Source organism: Seriola lalandi, unplaced genomic scaffold (assembly GCF_002814215.2).
Source record: "Seriola lalandi dorsalis isolate HSWRI2012SDOR001 ecotype SW California unplaced genomic scaffold, Sedor1 jcf7180002054581, whole genome shotgun sequence".
Taxonomy (NCBI): Eukaryota; Metazoa; Chordata; class Actinopteri; order Carangiformes; family Carangidae; genus Seriola; species Seriola lalandi.
The window spans coordinates 1,741,178-1,754,240 of NW_019525134.1; the positions used below are offsets into that span (position 1 = coordinate 1,741,178).

The following is a 13,063-nucleotide window of genomic DNA, read 5'->3' on the forward strand; positions in this document are numbered from 1 at the left end:
ATCTGTCCACGTCGCCACCTGCTGCTGCACGTTTTGTTTTCAGCTTGAGTTACAGAGACGCAGCAGCAGCTTCAACCGCCATCACTCTGCAACGTATGACCTCCACGACCCCCACGACCTCCACGACCCCCACTACCCCCACCGACCTCCACAACCCCCACCGATCCCCACCGACCTGCACCGACTCCCGCCAAGAACATTTCAACATGAAATATTTAGAAAGAGGAAAGACCCGTCTCAACACAAAGCTGATTTTACTTAAAGCAGCTGTTCACAACTTTCCATCTCATGGCCCGGTTCAAAATGTCGACAGCGTTGTCGGCTCACGTCTGACCCCACAACCACTGGTAATTTTCTTTCTTCATGTATTGAGGCTGATCAATCAATCACTGATTAGACAGATCAGTGATAATGATTTATGTTGTTGCCACATCGTATGTTTCTTCATTATATTAGAATAAAAAGTGAGAATATATTATTTGGCCTCTGTATTGTTACAGGGTCACATGTGGGCAGCAAACATTTTTTGAGATTTTCAAGTGGGCCATGAGGTAGAAAATCAATCAATCAATCAATCAATCAATCAATCAATCAATCAATCAATCAATCAATCAATCAATCAATCAAACTTTATTTGTAAACCCCTTTTATACAGGTGAGTTCACAGACTGATGAGCTAAAGAGAAAAGAACAAATCAAGTATGAAAGCTGATTTTAGCTGGATTTTAAAAGCTATAATTACATTAGCAAACAAAAAACTTAATTGATAACAATTAAATTAATAATAAAAGAGCAGGTAAAATACAATAAAATACAATTTACAACATAATTACGGTAAGATTAGTGAATAAAATAAAGAGACTAATGAGTAAAACCCGTGTTTACTGAAAAGCCAGACTGCAGAGGAACGTTTGAGTTTACATTAAAGATTTCAACACTTCCTGGTTGGGATCAGCTGATTTAAGCTAACGATTACATAACACAGTAACCTGATTATTATCATCCCACTGATGGAGAGATGTAATTCCTCTCAAAACACTATTACACCTTTGAAACATCCTGACATGGCTGAAGCGATGAACAGTGAGTCACTTCAGTCTCCTCCATCTGTCTGAGAAAGCTCATCTCCACCCTGACGGCAGTAGCAGCTCTGTGAGGCGGCTGGTGACGAGGGCGGGATGGTGAGAGGGTGAAGTGAAGCTGAGCTGACGGTGTAAACACCAGTCACACCTCAATGAATCTTAACAATTGATCCCATGTTGATATCGATCCTCCAGCTGCTGTTCATTGTGCCTTTAATTCACAGGAGAAAATGACAGAATATGAAAAATTATAATCACAGACTGAAGCTAATTATGAGATTCAATATGTGTTGGCTCAAAAGAATCATTGCAGCTCTCCAGAGTTGGTCTGTTTAAAATCTTCACTGCTGTTTATTTCATCATCACCTCCATCTTTATCTGTGCTGCTCTCTCTCTCGCTCTCTCTCTTTAATTCACTCTCTCACTCTATATAAAGTCAGTTTGAGTGAGTATCTTTTTCTCTCTTGTGCGCTCAGCAACAGCCTCACACACACACTCACCACTCACACACACTCACACACTCACACGCACACACACAAACACACACACACACACACACTCCCTGTATGCGGCTGCCTGAACTCATGGAAGACTCTGCACGAGGCGGCTCTGGACTCTTATGATCCTTCAGTCTGAGGTGAGCACACGCTGGACTGTCAGGCGCTCTGGTCTCGACCGTACATCTCCTGGACCCTGAGGGACGATAAACGGTAATAAAAAAGAGGGATCACCGTGGGCATGGCCCAGCAGCAGCTGCAGCAGCAGCACTGTTGGCCACATTACAATTTCCTTTTGTCTGGTGCTGCATAATCTCTCTGTCATTCTGTGTTAGGTCTCTCTGTGGCAGATAAACTGCATTTGAGCTGCTTTATTGTGTTTGATAAATGTTGGAGGAGCAGTTTCAGATGTTCTTTCATTGTGTATTTGAGCCAAAATATACCAGAATAACATATTCAGTGTTAAAAATTGTGGATCATTGTGCTCTTCAAGTGTTTCATGAATTGTACGTGTGACTGTTTAGTAACATGAACACGACCAAAATATCTTGTGGCACTTAGAGGACTATAATCCTGCTAACTCCTGGCTGTAATGTGCTCATTTTAGTAAGTGGACAGTCTTTTTGTTTCTTCCCAGCAGCTGTAAAACTGTTCTGAGAGCCAGTGTATATTTTTCTGTCACAGTGTCACAGTTTATTGCTCTAATTTTGGATGAAGACCAGCGGATCTGCTGAGTAAAGAACTGCAGTCACCGAACTTTACAACAAGATGGGCGCTTGTTTTTGCAGCCCAGTGATGCAGAACGAATCACAAGAGGCAGGTCTACTGGTCCAAATGGTAAAATCCTTCTCTCTTAAATAATTTGTGAAATTTCTGGGACAAAGGAGAGAGTCTGACTCGTCCATCAGGCTCGCAGCTCCATTGCTTTAACAGGGTAAAGATGCATCAGAGTGCAGAGATACTTGGCTCCAGTTTCAGGTTTAAATGAGAATACCTTCTCGGTTGGAGCCGACGATCACACCCACGGCTGACATCACTCATCACTCATCTTTAACGTTTGCAAAGATCTCTGTATCATTTCTTCTCCAGCTGCTGATCAGTGTCTCACCTAAAGGAAATACAGCTTCATCCAGAGCTGGAAATCCCTTTTTCTTCGCCCAGTTTTTTACCTTGGTGTGGGTGGAACAACCAAGTCTCTCCTCACAAACAAAAGCACTGACATCTCTGTCCCACCTGAGGCCTCACCTTGTTGCTGACTGTTGTCCTCCACCGTGGTTTGCTCTCACCACTGAAACCTTTGTGTTTGTGAGAAAGCGAACACGTTGTATTTCTGCTGAATTACATGTGAACGTGTCTGTCGTCCCGTCCAGTGTCCCCTCCCTCAGAGTGTGAGGTGGACGGACTCCCCAGTGGTTACGGATCCAGGGACTCCATCCTCAGACCTGGTGCTAAGAGAGACTGGAAAAGACGAAGGCGTGGTAATCTAAAGCGGATCGACAGGTGAGGTGAAGTGTGTGCACACCTGTGTGTGTGTCCATGACATGGATGGTTTGTGTTGTTGCTCAGTCACATCTGTTCACAGTGTCAGGCAGGTCAGATGAACAGGTTTGTTTCATCAGGATGTTTCATTTACTGTGTGTCAGCAGTGTGGTGAGGCTTGAGTCCATTTAATGCCTTGTGTGCAGCTAATAGACCGGCTGCTGCAGACACTGTGGTCAGTAGAAAACCCTCGTGTTTGTGTGGTTGCTGATGTTTCAGCTGCAGCAGCTGGGATCCAGGCCACAGGAGCCCCGAGGCCGGTGGAGGGAAACAGCCGCCTGCGTTCGAGCTGAGCAGAGGTGTCGCCATGCGCTGCTCCACCGTTCTCGCCATCCTGACGGGGGTGCTTCTCTACTTGGTGCTGGGTGCTGTGGTGTTCCGCGCCCTGGAGGCTCCTCGAGAGGAGGGAAAACACATGCAGCTGCTGGACACGCGCCGCGACTTCCTGTCGAACTTCACCTGTGTGGACTCAGAGAACCTCCAGACTCTTATAGAGGTACAGCAGATCTTCTCATGACTCGTTCTCTTGCTTTTATTCTGGAAAAACTGTTTAACCAATCAGTAAGACGTAGTCGTCTCTCCTCTTTAAAGTAGGTGGTGTCATGGTGGCCTGTCTGTAAATGGGCTCAGACGAATCAGTGACACCACCTTTGTGTAAGATCTGAGTTACCTGAAGCAGGTTCCAACCTTTTGGGTTGGTGCCCCCAAAAATGAAGGGCCTGCCCCTGACATGAGTTGTAAAAGCGATTTATAAAAGGCCTGAAGAGGTAGAAGTATTTCATTTCACAAAAAAGACCATTGAACCCCTGAGAAGTGATCTAAACACAACCTTTGACCTACTATAATGTATTTCCCTCCTTTCACTGTCCCCCACATTTCATCTGTTGAATTTGCAGATGACTGTTCAGGCTAAAAAAGTATTTTTTCTTATATATTCATATTCTCAATAAAGCTGAACAGCTATGGAATTAATATGTGGCAATTAAATTGGTGCTGATAATTTTACTGAATATTTTATTTAAATTTGTGGTCAGATTTTTTTTCTCTATTTATTTTGGACTTCGATCAAACACTCAGGGTCAAAGTCTCTGAACCTACGAACTGTTCATAGTGACTGAGCACAAAGTCACAGCTTGTTGTTATTTACACATCAACAAACACCATAGAGGATCTGCAGCTCCGAGCCTGAACACCTCTAGTAGCTAAAAATACGTTTTGGCCGATGGTCCGACAGATAACTCTGCTTCATATTTTATATTTAGTGTGAAGCTGCCTGACTCTGACCACACATCGTACCTTGTCTGAACCTCCTCAGTCCGTGAGGCCTCTGGACTGTGGGGCAGATAACAGGTGTGGTCAGAGCAGCAATGTTAGGATGGGTCAGCTTCAGTGTGTGTGTGTGTGTGTGTGTGTGTGTGTGTGTGTGTGTGTGTGTGTGAAAGCTGAGTCATGCATAGGTTGTGCGTTATGAGCTGGCTCGGCAACTGTGCTGTGATCCCGAGATGTTTGTCCTCGCTCCAGAATGCACGTTGTAAATCACTGTTTTAGTCGGCAAAGCAAAAAGGTTTGAGGTCCTGAAGGACAGAGGTGAACGTGTGCTCCTTAAATCAAACATGTTGATTTTGATTTAGATGATGAGAGATCTGGTGCGTCCTGTTTACTGATGAAATGAAAAGACTAAGCAGATAATGAGAACATATGAATTATAATAGAATCAGTGATGAACCTCAAAGTGTTCAATATCAAATAAACAGAAACAGACATTATGGACGTTATAACTATATAAATACATTGTGTAAATTATATAAATGAACCAATAGTTTGTGAAATAATTGAAGAAGCTGTTAAAAATAAACTCATCATTATGAAATGTTATCTTATTATTAATATTTCTATATTATTTAAATATTTTTATATTTTAATTACTTTTTATTTCATTATGGACAGTTTGTTTAAAAATGCCATTTTTCTGTCTGTTCTTATTTCTTAATGGCTTTTCCCCCTAAAGACAATTTTATTCAATGTCAAGTTTTATTTTATAAAGTCAGAGAAACAGAGAAACACCATGACCACCATCTCATCTCTCAGCCAATCACAGGTCTCCTGCCTCTTAAGCTAATAGCAACCTCAACAACTGCTTCTCATTTATGTCACATCCACGTGGTGTGTTCATGTCCCACCAGTAAATTCTCTGAAACCACTAAAACATTGCTTTAGCTGACTTGTTATCAGAGTTACTGAATATGTAATGAATATATAATATCTAATGAATAACTGATCTAGGTCTCTCTACATGGACAGCAGCCAACAGTTACAACCTAATACCATATTACTAATTAAAGGTTAGCAAAAAAGTTGATATGCAAAATGTGAATTTGCACCATTAATCAAAAGGTTCTTACATCATCCACATATTTCCTTTCATCCATCATGTTTCTGCGTACATGATGCCGAGTTAAGGTGGCGTTCACCTGAATTTTCCCTGTTGGAAACTCATTATTCCGTCACCACATGAATGCACTAACAGCCTGTTAGCCACCTACTGTAGCTAGTTAACCGGCTAGGTAGGTAGCATGTGCGCTGTTGTCAAGCTAAATAAGTAAAAGCAGATGTTTGCTGCTGTGCTGTGACGTCGAACGACTTTATCATTGTTTATTGTAAAACATTCAAATACACATGCAATACAAACATGTGCTCAATAGAATACTTTAGCATAGTTGTTGCTCCAGCTAACAGGAGCTAACTGGCTAAATGTTGTGAAAAGTGACAATATGAAATAAAAAATGACAGTATGAAATTAAAGTGTTAAAAACAGACATTTTGTTATATGAAATAAAAACTCCTAAAAAACTGATATTATAAAAATACTTATAATAATCAATTGAGTTTAAATAATCTCTTAAATTATTTCACAAAAATTATTCAAAGGAGAATTTTATAACTTAATCGATTATTAAATATCGACCACTTTGGGGCTCCATAGATAAAACAACAGGAATAATTGAGTGAGTGAACAAAGCAGCTGTTACGATCTCATTCTTCAGATGTTGTTCTGTGCAACAAGCGGCATTGTGGGTCAGGTTTCACTGAACCTGTGTCAGCTGACATTTCAACAGGTCTTTAATAGATTCAGACTTCCCACCATCAGCTGGAGTAATGTGAGATGTCACATTACAGTTGTACATTTATACCACCGGCTATTAATGTGGTGGGTCATGTGTGTTGTGGCACAGCTGTTCTGCAGGTGTGACCATGTGATCAGAGCCACTCCTCCTGCCGTACATCAGACACTGAGTGAGTCTTCTCACCTGAAAACACAGAAGTGGATAAACTCAGGTGAAACTGACTGATCTTTAACGGCTGGATTGATCAGCCAACTAATCAACAGAAAATTCATTAATTATAATTTATATATTATTATAATTACTATTTTATAATTTTACTGAATAAACAATGATTTGATTCATCAGCAGAAAAGAATCCACAGATTGCTTCCTGTTTTATTCCACAACGTTCTGGACAGAAAACCACACAATGATGTCCTGCTGTATTCACTGAAATGGAGGCAAATCATTAGCTTATATTTCAGCCACTAACATGGAAAGTTGATTTACACTGATTAGGAGCATCAGAGATTCTAATTAATGCACAAATACAGCTGGAAACTAATAGAGCTCATTTCATTTTCCCAAATCATGTGGGACAGACGTCGTACAGTGACATCCAGCAGACACAGCCCTGTCTCTGTGATCACACACTTCTGATCCATTAGAAGTAATAACGTCTGCAGAGACAATGTTCAGTCACTTCATCACACTGCAGCATTAACGGACGTCTTCAGCGTCTCCCCAGCAGACACCAAACAGATAATTAGATCAGGCAGTGAGATTATCGTGTGGCAGTGGTTCGATACAGCTGGGACAGAATGGAGCCGTCGCAGTTCATCAGCAGTCAGCTGTTTGTCACGGATGCCTGCCGGAGACCCTGCAGTTTCTACAGCACCTCACCTCCACCTGCACCTCCACCTCCTCTGTGGAGCAGCTGGTTCTGAAGTAATGAACTGACTGGTCTTTAACTGGGAAACAAAGAGAAAGTCGTGCTCATGTGTGTGAAACCTTCAGCATGTCAGACATGAATCATATATCTCTTCTCCTCTCTCCTCTTCACCGTCCCGTCTCAGGAGGTGGTGGAGGCCGTCAGTGCAGGTGTGGATCCCAGCAGCAACGACACCTTTGTGAGCCAGTGGGATCTGGCCAGTGCCTTCTTTTTCTCAGGGACAATCATCACAACCATTGGTGGGTGTCCAGCAGAACCATTAAAACCACTGCATGTAATGAATCTGTTTAGATCGTCTGTCTCTTCAACCTCTGACCCTGTACGTCAGGTTTTGGAAACATCTCCCCCAAGACAGAGGGGGGGCAGCTGTTCTGCATCTTCTACGCCCTCGTGGGAATCCCGATGTTTGGTATCCTGCTCGCTGGAGTCGGAGACCACCTGGGAACTGGACTGAGGAAAGCTGTTGCTAAGATAGAAGTCCTCTTCCTGGTCAGACCCCACACAAAGCTGTTCACGTCTTCTCTGTTTGAACTGCACATGTCCTTCCCTGTATGTGTCTCATCCCTCTGTGTTGTCCCGCCCTGCTGACAGAAATGGCGCGTCAGTCCCATGATAGTGCGAGTGATCACGGCCGTCCTGTCCATCCTGCTGGGCTGCCTGCTCTTCGTCGCGGTGCCCATCCTGGTTTTCCAAGAGGTGGAGGGTTGGTCTCTGCTGGAGTCGGCCTACTTCGTAGTTATCACCCTAACAACGGTGGGGTTTGGAGACTATGTTGCAGGTATACAACCGTCGACATGTTTCTAACGTTGCTTACAGTGGTGTGCACAGACTCTCTGAGGGGAGGGGTTAAAATGAAAAGTCAAATCAATGTCAACTTTATTTCTTTAGCACATTTAAACGCAGCTTGAGCTGACCAAAGTGCTGTACAAAGAGGAATTTAAATAAATAAAATAATCAGGTATATGTACATACAAATGTATACAGCACATATAAGTATAATAACACAAACACGTAGACAATAAGAAGCAAATACTCAATATGAACATGACAATGGACGAGGGGGTTAGTGAGCTAAAAGGCCAGTGAGTAAAAACATGTCTTTAACCTGGATTTAAACATGGAGATGGAAGGAGCACATCTGATGTCAGGTGGCAGGAGGTTCTTTACTTTTGGAGCTGCACCTGTGAAAGCTCTGCCCCCTGTTAGTTTTAAAAGAGACCGTGGGACATGTAGGAGGGATGAGCTCTGAGATGTGAGGTCGGGCCTGGATATTGAGGCCTTGAATTTAATTCTGAAAAGAACAGGAAGCCAGTGAAGGGAGGCGGAGACTGGGGTGAAGTGCTTGCATTTTATTTTATCATTAGGTAATATATGTAGACAACTGCCCCGCAAATAAAAGGGCCATCTTTGTTAAAAATGATTTTAACATATGCAGCATGTTTCCATTCTAAAATACTGTGTATTTACATTGTCTCTAGTCACCTAGAAGATGATCTCAAAGTGCTTCTTTTATCACTGCACCTGTGCACCTGTACAAAATGCATTAATTACAAAACTCTTAACACACGTAACCATAGCAACATCAACCTACTAACATAGTTTCCCTGCACTCAGGAAGATAATTAGAAACCTGCATTAACAGGCAGAAGGTACAGCCACATGCTGCGGAGGAAATTAATGTTCAGATGTTTTATTTATTTAAAGGTTATTTTATCTGCTAAATATATTTAAAGTTTCACAAGTTTCCTTCTCATTATAGAGAATGATCCGTTCACAGCTGTAGGGGTCGAGTGTTCTACTGCTGGATTATGATTGTGGATAAAGCGACAACTAAAGTTATTATTTATTTATTCATTTATTTATTTATTCATAGTGTTTGAACTCTGCCTCATGTAAACTGGCCGTATGCTTTGAGAGTAAAGTCATAATGTGTAAGTAACTAAAGCTGTAAAGTGAAGTGGAATACAAAGTACAAGAGGAGTAGCAGCAGAAAACTTATCTATATATCTATATCTATATTTAAATAAATGTATTTTTTCAGTAGCTGGTTCGGTGAGAGGTTCATATCAGGGAAAACCAAGGTCAGTGATTTTATCCATGACAATCAGTCACATCCTTCAGACCGATGGGAGAGGGAGGGAGTAAAGCTTGAGCAGGAGGTTCTCCTGCAGGATGAGGTGAGAGCAGGTTTCTTTATTATAGCTTTATTACAGTCAGAATATCTGATTCTCCATTTAATATCCAGGTTAATAATGACGTGTTTTAATATAAATATTTAGCAGCTGAAGTGAAAACTGTTTCTTCTTTTACATATTTTTTCCTCTGAACGTATTGATCTGCAGATGAGTCGCTGCTGTAACTTAATTAGTCAAAGAGCCATAAATATGCCTGTCAGTTGTAATGCATTAAGTTCACTTAGCACTGACAATTTTCATTTACCTGATAAATTATTCAGGGTGATTTCCTTGTAAGAAATGAATTATTGATCATCTCCTCTGCTGTTTAGTAGGTTTATTCAGGACGTTTGAATGTGATGCTGTAACTGACCCTTGTACGTCCTGGTGTCTTCTCTAAGGGGACTCTGGACACGCGGGGAGCGACCACTGGTACAAGCCCTTGGTGTGGTTCTGGATCTTGCTGGGTCTGGCCTACTTTGCATCTATTTTGACAATGATTGGTAACTGGCTCCGGGTTCTGTCTAAGAAGACCAGAGCTGAGGTACGAGGAGGCTCCTTGTCTGTTTTTACCATGTCTTGTCTCTCCCGCTTCCTGTCCATCATGTCTGGTTTATCCTCCTCTCGTAGATGGAGGGATTACGAGCCCACGCCACCGACTGGACTCAGAACATCCAGAATATGTCGGTGGATTTTCGCATGCCAGGAAAAATTGATGATCCCTTCAAGCGGCGCCGGCGAAAGCGCCGCCATGGCTCTCGCAGCCACGGCCACAGCGGGTCAGCCGCAGGGGCTCATGAGGGGAAAGAAGAGCAGCAGGAGAACCAAACTGATTCTGGATCTTACTCCTCGTCCTCCTCCACCTCCTCTAACGAATCAGGGTCCGAATCAGAAACAGACTCTCAGGCGACTCAGACGGAGCGAGTGCCTGAAGAAAAACCTGCAGAGGCTGAGAAGAAGGAGACTCTTCCAGACCCACACCTGTCCCAGCCCCTGGACTACTTTGGGGAGAACCTTGCATTCATTGATGAGTCTTCAGATACTCAGAGTGTGAAACTACATCTGGATCCTCTGCTGGACTCAACACACCCCAACTCTGTCCGCTCCCGTCAGCCGAAGAGGAGACGCCACAGGAGGCCTGTCCCACACAGAATCAACAAAGTCAGCAGCTCCAGCTGTGACAAGAACGAGCGCAACGGAAACCCCAAACCGGTCCCAGACCTGCCGCTAAACCTGCAGGTTTAAGCTGCTCACAGAAACTCCCGCTATAACCAGAGTCAGCTGAGAGATGTGAGGAGTTTGCACTGTAGCAATGTATGTGTGTATATCTGCTGCTTACTTACACACACTTGAGATGAAAACATGTTGCAGAAGCCTCAGCCACTTGCGGTTAGCATTAATGTCCTTTGCATGTGAGTGTGTATGCCTCAATCAAAGATGATGATCAAAGCTGATTTTTATGCCGATGTTCCCTTTACTTCCTGAGGAGCCGCTGCTCTCTACTGGGCCAAGACAGAAGTGCACTACCACTCCCTCCACACGAGGGTTCCCTGCCTTTTACTAATCCAACTAACCCAAGAAACAAGAGAGCAGCCAAAGCCCCTTTGGTCAGAAGAGAGAAAGAAGAGAGAGTCGCTCTTAAATCCTGCCAACAAGTAAACGGGTACTAAACAGCCTCCTGTACGTTTTTTGGTATGTAAGACAACTTTTCTAAATACTGTACACAACCATAATATTTGCATTCTGATGGCCAGACGCATTAATCCTAATGTACTGCATATATGTAATAAAGATTTTTTAAACGAAGCGGGACTGTGTCTTACCTTACAAGAAGCTGATTTCAGAGGATTCTCAGGGAAACATTTAGGCATCACATGTTGGGTTAGTGAGAAGCTGTGGACAGCCTCAATATTCTCATATGAAGAAGCAGGTGGGTATTTCATACAAAGCTGGGCTCAAGCACAGTCAGCGCTGAGTCACAGTGAGGTTTATCATGCTTCTTCACTGAAACTGATATCTGGCGGCAACAAGTGTTTCAGACTTATTTTAATTTGGCAGCAGTGCTCGGGGCGCCCTGATGGTCCAGAGGTTGAAGATGACCCAGAACTTCCCTGGTTTGTGTCAAGCCAGCGACCAATTGTTTGTGTCTGTGTGCTGGTGAAAAAGTAAGATTTAATAGCAGGTCCAACAGCTCTGCCAGTAGCTGCTGATCAGACCTGCTCAGTGTTCTGGAGGACCTTTGGACCGGTCTTACAGAACGGCTTCAGCTCAGACAGAGTGTAAAGTTTTCAGGTCAAGTCTCTGTGGGGTTAAGGTCTGGACTCTGACTCCAACAGGTGGGTTTTCTTTGTCTGACGTCAGTCTGTCTCCTGAGCCTCAGCAGGTCACAGACACCTTGACATGATCCTGTTAGAGACCTGGATAAACTTGAGGATTCATTTTCTTTGAGACAACTCTGTGACTCCTTCAGCTTCATACAAATCAACACCTTGCGATCATAGGTCATGTTCCATCTCTTTTTCGTGAGGCATGGTTCACGTCAGCTGATGTTTCCTGTGAACAGCAAACTCAAAATGTTTGTTTTTTATTAGTCAGAGTGTCTCTAACCCACACGTCCAATCTGTTTCATCGACTGCAGGTCTGATAACTCCTGAGTGCACTTAGCTTCTGTTGAAGTCATTCGTTGAGGAGTTCATGTACTTTTATCAACCTTCACTGTGAATGTTTGAATGATGTTTTCAGTACGGACAAGAACAACACGTGATTTGTGTGTTATCAGTTCAAATAGATTGTGTTTGTTCATAATTGTAACTTAGATGAAAATCTGATCTTATTCAAGGACAAGTGTTTGACCAACAAACCGACACTAATGTCCAAAGAGCCACGTTAAGCTAAAAACTACACCGCTAAGACAAACAAATATAACCCTTAGTTTAAAATGGATTCCTGACAATATTAGTTGTTTTTAATGCACTTTAGCATTTCTCAGAATTTTGTCAGAAACTAAAATGAACTAAAATGAAGGACTTGTGTTGTTATAACTTCACATTCGTGTGGCTTTAATATCACTATAGAGCAGTTTAGTCCGGGGGAGAAAGATGAGTGCTGCAGGACTTGAATAGCATACTGTACATACAGTACTGTATCGTGGATGTACTGTATGAATGCCCTTCAAGTTGTCAATATGGCCTTTTTAGCATGTGCTTTAGCTGCTCAGTTGATCCATGTAAGTGATACTTGTCTGGTAACTCTACCTTGGTGTTTCAATCTGAAAATGGCACCAAGGACAAACATGGTGCAACTGCAAATTGTTGCTGAAGTTCTTTTATTATTTGTTTTTCATTATTTTCAAAGGTCAGATAATGTGCCTTAATGTCACAAAATATATAGCTGATGGATAAAAGTTGAAGTTGCTGCTAATTCATAATGACCCCCTCCTCCTCTGAGTGAATAAATGCTGATTGTGTCTCCTTGAACAGACCAGCAGGTGGCGCACATCCACACACTTCCCTCTGTACAACAGTCCAAGACTTCACAGCACACATCCAAGGTCTTTGACTGAATCTCAGCTGACCTGTTTGTCAGTGACCGTCTGAGTGATCTGAAATGAGACAAACTGCAGTCTGCCTTTTGTCCCCCTGCTCTCATGTTTTCATAGTGACTGAATAAAACGTCTCAAAGGAGCGGGAACTGTGTGAATGTTCATGTGTCCTTT

The 13,063-nt window shown here is 42.7% G+C and overlaps 1 protein-coding gene across 2 annotated transcripts; it reads left to right on the forward strand.

Annotated features, from left to right (window-relative positions):
• The first annotated feature begins 1,590 nt into the window (after positions 1-1,590).
• On the forward strand, positions 1,591-11,154 carry kcnk4b (potassium channel, subfamily K, member 4b). Of its 2 annotated transcripts, none has more exons than XM_087177129.1 (8): positions 1,591-1,792; positions 2,950-3,079; positions 3,338-3,614; positions 7,299-7,413; positions 7,503-7,663; positions 7,766-7,952; positions 9,750-9,892; positions 9,979-11,154. In XM_087177129.1, the coding sequence occupies exons 3-8, from the start codon at positions 3,426-3,428 to the stop codon at positions 10,591-10,593; spliced, it is 1,410 nt and encodes a 469-aa protein (XP_087033255.1). In that variant the 5' UTR covers positions 1,591-1,792; positions 2,950-3,079; positions 3,338-3,425; the 3' UTR covers positions 10,594-11,154. The 2 variants fall into 2 exon arrangements, with proteins under 2 accessions (XP_087033255.1, XP_087033256.1); XM_087177130.1 differs by having other exon boundaries at positions 1,591-1,719.
• The last annotated feature ends 1,909 nt before the right edge of the window (positions 11,155-13,063 follow it).

Coding starts and splice junctions, on each gene's coding strand:
- kcnk4b (XM_087177129.1), top strand. CDS start 3,426: ATGCGCTGCTCCACCGTTCTCGCCATCCTGACGGGGGTGCTTCTCTAC. Junction 7,414..7,502: donor GACAATCATCACAACCATTG/GTGGGTGTCCAG, acceptor CCTGTACGTCAG/GTTTTGGAAACATCTCCCCC. Junction 9,893..9,978: donor CTAAGAAGACCAGAGCTGAG/GTACGAGGAGGC, acceptor CTCCTCTCGTAG/ATGGAGGGATTACGAGCCCA.